At 46.8% G+C, this 8,025-nt stretch overlaps 1 protein-coding gene across 1 annotated transcript; it reads right to left on the bottom strand.

The window, feature by feature from the left end:
- Positions 1 to 449: 449 nt before the first annotated feature.
- On the bottom strand, positions 450 to 7,287 carry gmnc (geminin coiled-coil domain containing). Its single transcript, XM_038815448.1, has 3 exons — positions 7,177 to 7,287; positions 3,350 to 3,466; positions 450 to 1,823 (listed from the first exon to the last, which is right to left on the bottom strand). The coding sequence occupies exons 1-3, from the start codon at positions 7,285 to 7,287 to the stop codon at positions 1,140 to 1,142; spliced, it is 912 nt and encodes a 303-aa protein (XP_038671376.1). The 3' UTR covers positions 450 to 1,139.
- Between the last annotated feature and the right edge of the window lie 738 nt (positions 7,288 to 8,025).

The following is an 8,025-nucleotide window of genomic DNA, read 5'->3' as shown; positions in this document are numbered from 1 at the left end:
TCCGGGCATCGGGGCGGCGTGGCGCGACTCGTGTGGCCCGCCGGCGATTCTCCGACCCGGGGGTCGGAGAATTCCGCCCACGATCTGTGCCAGTGCTGTAAATTCTTTGTCATCCGATCACACTGCTAATTCCCGGTGTTCGGACCCAGGCGCAATCAAAACGATCACCATTAATTACCGGGAAGGTGAACTTCTTTAAAAACGTTCGCTGCTATTTCTGAATGTCGATCTAAATGTTTAACCTTATCACAGGTGGCCGCGATCAGAAAAACTTCCAACAAATTCCACCTCTTCATTTTCAGAGAAATTCAATATTCTTTACGTCAGGTTCCTGTGCCTTTTTGGTCACTGTGAGGGAAGTGGCACAGTTTTGACACTAAGGGGCTGGAGTTCTGAGAGGGGGGGAGGGGGGAGGGGGGGGGGGGGGTTTGGAATATATTATATCGATGGTTGCCCACAAGAGGCAAATGTTTCACAGCCAAGTTCCACTCTGCATGAACAATTGGATAGAAATCAAACAACCACAGCAAATATGACCAAACGACTCCAATTCTCAAACCCTTTGAGGTATTAGTTCCCTTGGTGGGTTATGCACAGATAGTTCCGTCACTTGCGTGCCCTCAGATTGAGGTCATGTCTGCCTCTTCAGGTGGAAGCTCAAGGTGTTACCTGAAGAGGAGAAGGTGACGATTCTCTCCGTTTCCTTCCTTAACCCTCCTCCCTCAAACAAAAACACCGTTTTTAAAAAGACAGATTACCAGGCCCCCCGATCCACACTGGTGTTTCTGGAATATTCCTGGTACGTTGTCCCTCACTGCGGTCCAAAGGTAAACGGCCGTATGAAGATGCACGGTCAACAGGTTGCTGAGTATTTCCTTTATCTTTGTCCAAATTAATCATGATCTTCCCCCCAGAAGAAGAAAGAGCTAACTTCCACTCAGAACAATGTCAAATTACTATCCTAATTCTATATAATGTCGAGAGTCTAGTTTTCAGAGTTTTTTTTTACAAAAGAGACAAATTCAAGACTGGTCGGTAATTTGTGCAAAGCTGTTAGCCTCCTTCATGTTTGCGGGATTTCAAGTGATGCAAACTTGTCTGTTTGTGTAAACGGTTTGGAATGATGACGGGGTTAGTCCTCAGTCAGCCTGGCTGGGGACCCAGGTGAACCTCCAGCCTCCCTCGCCGTCACGTTGCACAAACGCCTGGCCTTGGCAGAAGCTGTGCGTCTTCACGTTGCGGTGGGGATTGAGCGAGGTGGAGAAGGCCACATCTGTTTTATTCGGGGCTGCCTTGCCTGTGTAGAAAGGCGGCCCAGCGGGCTGGTAAAGTGCATCATCGCTCAAGCGAGCCAAGGGCGAATAGTGGGAGCTAGGGGAGAGGTGTTTGTTGCAGGAAGTGTCCAGTGGGCAGGGGTTGGCCAGGAAGTCCATCGGAGCGGCAGGATCCTGGACATAGTCTGCTGGCATTGCATAGTCCGTGGGGAACTCAATCATCTCCAGTTGATCACTGATGCAATCAACCAATGTCTCAGAAATAATGGCACTGTAGTTAGCTGGAGAACTATCATCAATCGTGTTGGCATCTTTTAATCCCAAAGTCTTGAGCACCCAGGATTCAACATAGGGAGTACGATGATCACCTTGGGCAGAGTGGCAGCTACTTCCATTTTTACAGGTTGAATTTCCTCGTCCTCTCTTTGGAAGGTTTTCTGATGCTGGTTGGTCAGCGCAGTAAAGGCCAGGCTCCTCCTGCTTGTGAAACAGGCGCTTCTTACATTTGAAGATCCCTCCTTTCTTTTGCCCATTTTGTGTCAATAATTTCTGTTAAAAGAAAAATTCACGGTGAGATATTCTAACTTTCAAAATCTTCCGTTAATGAAGAGAAATATCACTTTGAAAACCTTGAAGTCTGAAAGAAGTTTACAGTCTATGAAGGGCTTTTGAAGTCAGGTCAGTCTTGTGGTGTACAAAAGGGGGCATGTAATGGGGGGCACAGTAGCACAGTGGTTAGCACTGTTGCTTCATAGCATCATGGTCCCGGGTTCGATTCCCAGCTTGGGTCACTGCCTGTGAGGAGTCTGCACGTTCTCCCCGTGTCTGCATGAGTTTCCTCCGGGTGCTCCGGTTTCTTCCCACAAGTCCCGAAAGACGTGCTGTTAGGTAATTTGGACATTCTGAATTCTCCCTCAGTGTACCCAAACAATTGCCGGAATGTGGCGACTAGGAGCTTTTCACACTAACTTCATTACAGTTTTAATGTAAGCCTACTTGTGACAATAAAGATTATTTTATATTATATTAACTTGTGCACAGCAAGATCCCACAAATAGCCATACAATAAATAGGAGGTAACCTGTTCAGTGATATTGGTTCAAGGATAAATATTAGTCGGGACAACAGTGAGAGCTCCCCTAGTCTTCATCAAAATTGGCGCTTGGGGTCTTCGAAACCCAAGTGGGTAGACAGTTTAACATTCCAGCCCCACTCTCTCAATATACTCCCAGATAATCTACTGCAGCGGGACTTTAAACTCACAACGTTCTAACTTTGAGTAAAGAGTGCTAAACAGTGACCACAACTGACACCAAAATGTGTTCACTCACAATCAAAAGAGTCCTATCTAAGGCGTGGCTGGCTCAGTCCCATCCCAATCGCCACTCAAGCTGAATCCACAACACTCAGCAGCCCCAATCATCATGCTGATTATCGTCATTCACCAGATGATCCAGATGTTAAGGGTAGGAAATGAAAACTGGCACATTGGCACCATGGGGCTCATTCTCCTGATGTCGGGATCAACTAACTACCTACTGGGCAGGTGTTAAACGTTTGCATTCTATCTAACCCCGTGCTGTACCTGTCCTGGGAGTGTTTGATGGGGACAGTGTAGAGGGAGCTTTACTCTCTATCCAACCCTGTGCTGTAGTTGACCTGGGAGTGTTTGATGGGGACAGTGTAGAGGGAGATTTACTCTGTATCTAACCCCGTGCTGTACCTGTCCTGGGAGTGTTTGATGGGGACAGTGTAGAGGGAGCTTTACTCTGTATCTAACCCCGTGCTGTACCTGTCCTGGGAGTGTTTGATGGGAACAGTGTAGAGGGATCTTTACTCTCTATCCAACCCTGTGCTGTAGTTGACCTGGGAGTGTTTGATCCCAACACTGCAGGCCCAAAATGGGAATTTATTCCATTCCTCAGTGCTGCTATCTTCTGGTTGAGCGTAAAGATTCTCTGCAAATGTATAATTTCTGACATTTAGGGTCATCTGATCCCATCTTTTGCAAAATCCATTGCACCAATTAGGAGCTAAGAGTCCTGAAGCTTGCATGCATGTTGACAACCACATACCCTGGCCTTGTCCTCCAAGGATTTGACATAAGTTGAGTTCAGGTATTGTCTCAGCTTGCTGTTTTCCTCATGGAGTCTGGCAAGTTCCTCCTCCTTCTGTTCAAGAGTGTCCTGAAGCTGTGGAAATAATTGTTGGAGACTCTTTATTGAAACAAGTTGACTGCTGGGAGATTCTCAGATTAGGACAAACCCCCCTCTCAAAACATTCTCTCAATATTTTTATTCACAGGAAGTGAACATCGCTGGCTCGACCAGTGTTTATAGTTCATCCCGAATTGCCCTCGAGAAGGTGGTGGCTCACCACCACCTTCTCGGCCCGCTGGAGTCCATGAGGTGTAGGTACATCCACAGTGCTGATAGGGGGGGAGTTCCGGGATTTTGAACCAGTGACAGCAAAGGAACTGCGATATATTTCCAAGTCAGGATGGTGAATGACTTGGAGCGGAGCTTGATGGGCGTTGTGTTCCCATGTATCTGCTGCCTTTGTCCTACTGGGTGATAGAGGTCACTTAAGGGTCAGATGATGTTTCGGTCGAGGACCTTGTGTTTAGGCACTCTATAACCAATGTCTCAACCAATGACAAGGTGCCACACAAAAGGTTGCTGCAGAAGATAAAGATGCATGGCATTAAGGGTAAAGTAGTAGCATGGATGGAGGATTGGTTAATTAATAGAAAGCAAAGAGTGGGGATTAATGGGTGTTTCTCTGGTTGGCAATCAGTGGCTAGTGGTGTCCCTCAGGGATCAGTGTTGGGCCCACAATTGTTCACAATTTACATAGATGATTTGGAGATGGGGACCAAGGGCAATGTGTCCAAGTTTGTAGACGACACTAAGATGAGTGGGAAAGCAAAAAGTGCAGAGGATACTGGAAGTCTGCAGAGGGATTTGGATAGGTTAAGTGAATGGGCTAGGGTCTGGCAGATGGAATACAATGTTGACAAATGTGAGGTTATCCATTTTGGAAGGCATAACAGCAAAAGGGATTATTATTTAAATGATAAAATATTAAAACATGCTGCTGTGCAGAGAGACCTGGGTGTGCTAGTGCATGAATCGCAAAAAGTTGGTTTACAGGTGCAACAGGCAATTAAGAAGGTGAATGAAATTTTGTTCTTCATTGCTAGAGGGATGGAGTTTAAGACTAGGAAGTTGTGCTGCAATTGTATAAGGTGTTAGTGAGGCCACACCTGGAGTATTGTGTTCAGTTTTGGTCTCCTTACCTGAGAAAGGACGTACTGGCGCTGGAGGGTGTGCAGGGGAGATTCACTAGGTTAATCCCAGAGCTGAAGGGGTTGGCTTACGAGGCGAGGTTGAGTAAACTGGGACTGTACTTGTTGGAATTTAGAAGGATGAGGGGGGATCTTATAGAAACATATACAATTATGAAGGGAATAGATACGATAGATGCGGGCAGGTTGTTTCCACTGGCGGGTGAAAGCAGAACTAGGGGGCATAGCCTCAAAATAAGGGGACATAGATTTAGGACTGAGTTTAGGAGGAACTTCTTCACCCAAAGGGTTGTGAATCTATGGAATTCCTTGCCCAGTGAAGCAGTAGAGGCTCCTTCATTAAATGTTTTTAAGATAGAGATAGATAGATTTTGAAGAATAAAGGGATTAAGGGTTATGGTGTTCGGACCGGAAAGTGGAGCTGAGTCCACAAAAGATCAGCCATGATCTCATTGAATGGCGGAGCAGGCTCGAGGGGCCAGATGGCCGACTCCTTCTCCTAGTTCTGATGTTCTTATGTTTCGGGGCTGCAATGATTGGCCTCCGACATCCACTACCATCTTCAGGTAAGGGTCCAGCTAATGGAGGCCTTTTATTTTCTTTCCCTGACTGTGAAGCAGGTATAACTTGGGATTGTTCTGAGAGTAGATAAGGTTAAGGTTTATTTGAGGTACTGAAAATGATGAGGGAATACAAGGATAAATAGAAAGGAATGGTTTGGACTGGCCAGATGGGCAGTGACTAAAGAACACAGCTGTATACACAAAGGGTGTATGAGTCGAGGGAGAGTGTATGGAGTTAGGTGGAGGATCAATCATGGTTTCATGGAATGTCAGGTTTAATCCTCCTATTCCAATGGTCCCAAGGTAATGAAAAAATAATCAGAGGGAGAGATGAGGATTTTCTTTTTAATGCAGCGGGTTTTTGTTTTGCATGTTGTTATGATGTGGAAAGCTTTGTGTCAAAGGGTGGGAGCAGCAAATTGGAAATAACTTTCAGACTTGCAGGATTGTAGGAGGCAGCGGACAGACTGAGACAATTGTGGACAGATCCATAAAGGAGCCAGCACAGGCTCGAGATGTTGAATAGTCTTCATCTGGGCTGTATTAGTGTATGTTTCTCAGTTGCCTGCATAAAAATCTAAATCGAATACAAGTGCCTGATACATCTAGTTTTACATTGAGATATAAAGCAGTGTTGTATTGTTGAAGGAATGTGAGCATTAAAACTAGATAAATAGTTAACACATTAGGACCCATCATATCCATGGCATGGCACTGTGGCACAGTGGTTAGCACTACTGCCTCACAGCTCCAGGAACCTGGGTTCAATTCCGGCCTTGGGTGACTGTCTGTGCAGAGTCTGCACTCCCCCCCCCCCCCCACCCCCGATATCTGCGTTGTTATGGGCCAGGGTTTAGAGAACCCCAAAGTGTATCATCGAGTTCACCTGACCCACAGCTTTTAATAGATTGTGGTATAGGGAGCACACGGCCCACTCTACAGGTGTGGTACAGCAGAAATGGAAACGTATTTTTTAAAGCAAAACAATGTTTATTCTATGAACTCAAGTTAACTTTTTTAAAACATACAGTGACCATCTTAGCAACCATTAATTCAAATACAACCCCCAAAGAATACAACACTAAGTAATCCTTAATAACTTCCCAAACAACATCCAGAAGACAGAAGAAACACCTTTTAACAGAAGCAGATTAGGTTTACATTCACTGCGGAGAACATTTATAATTCTGAATTCACCAACTGATCAAGAGATAGTCTTTTCATGGCAGAGAGAACAGCAGTACACCTGCTCTGTCTGGCTTCAGCTCCAACACTGAAAATGAAACTAAAACACACCCTGCAGCAAACAGCCTAAAACAAAAGTAAAAAAACTGACAGAGAGCCCAGCTCTGACATCACTGCAGTAGTAAACACCCATTTCTTGAAGGCACATTTCTTAAACACCCATTTCTTAAAGGTACTCTCACATGACAGCGTGGGTTTCCTCCGGGTGCTCCGGTTTCCTCCCACAGTCCAAAGATTTTCAGGTTTAGGTGGATTGGTGTCCAAAAAGGTTAGATGGAGTTACTGGGTTATGGGATAGGCTGGGCTTAAGTAGAGTGCTCTTTCCAAGGGCTGGTGCAGACCCAATGGGGCGAATAGCCTCCTTCTGCACTGTAAATTCTACATTCAGTGCAAGTACAACTCACCTGACCCACTCCCCTACCTGCACCCTCCAGCCCTCCATTCACTTATTCTTTGGAGGTTCTTTGGACGTTGTCCAAATCTCTTTCGAAAAATACAACAGGCTTAAATATTCACAACTTTAGCAAAGATTCTGAAAATGTTGTCAAGTTGTTGGGTTGCAGATGGAGCAGAGATGCGGATGAGCCGCAATCTACCTGATTGGTGGAACAGACTCAAGGGGCTGAATGCCCTCTCCCCCCTCCTGTTGTTGTTTTCTTTGTTCCGAGATATTGTCGGGAAATAAAGTTGCTGATTCTGATTGCTCAATGATTATTAGCTTGGGAAGCATGAGATAAATACAGGCAAAAAGATTAACAGGGTCATCAGAATTATCGCAACAAATTACCTGTTTGTTTTTGTAGAGCTGGGATGATAAGTGGCCGGTCCACCTGAACTCATCCTGCACAGCGCAGTCATACTCCGGGAAGTAGTCTAGTGAGAAATTAAAGCAAATCATGGTGATGCCAATCACTGAGCTATACAAGTATATTGTTGGGTGCCAGGGTATATTACACCAATGGCGTACAAAGGGTATCTAGACAAATACATGGTGTATAGAGGGGTAAAGCACTAGGAAGTGCTGAGGGTTTTGGCAAAGGGTGGTATAATGACCGGTACAGGCTTGGAGGGCCGAAGGGCCTGTTCCTGTGCTGTATTGTTCTTTGTTCGATATAAGGTAACCCATGTCATTGGGTGTCAGGCTACATAATCTATCCCAAATCTCCCCCCTCCCCTCAGACCAGCACCCCCAGACCAGCCCCCACTGCTCCTGAGCAGCAGATCCCTTCCCAGACAATCTCCCCCCTGCCCTCAGGTCAGCTTCCCCCAGATCAACTCCACCTCCCCCGACCAACTCACCCCCCAGACCAACACCCCGCCCCCTCCAGACCAAACCCCCCTAACCCAGCTCCCCCCAACCCAGCTCACCCCCAGCCCAGCTCCCCCCTACAGCTCTCCACCCCAACTCTCAGCACCCACCCCACCCAGTCCTTCCTACCCAGATCCCCCTCTACCCATCCCCCCTCCACCCCCCTACCCAGCCCCCCAGCTCCCCCCAACCCAGCTCAGCCCCAGCTCAGCTCCCCCCTGCAGCTTTCCACCCCAACTCTCAGCCCACCCCGTACTCCCCTACACAGCAACCCCCCCCCCACACAGCACCTCCTACCCAGCTCGCCCCTCTACCCAGCCCCCCTCC

Source organism: Scyliorhinus canicula, chromosome 13, assembly GCF_902713615.1.
Source record: "Scyliorhinus canicula chromosome 13, sScyCan1.1, whole genome shotgun sequence".
In the NCBI taxonomy this organism is placed as follows: Eukaryota; Metazoa; Chordata; class Chondrichthyes; order Carcharhiniformes; family Scyliorhinidae; genus Scyliorhinus; species Scyliorhinus canicula.
The sequence above is the reverse complement of the archived record's forward strand: the minus strand, read 5'-3'. Positions and strand labels throughout refer to the sequence as shown.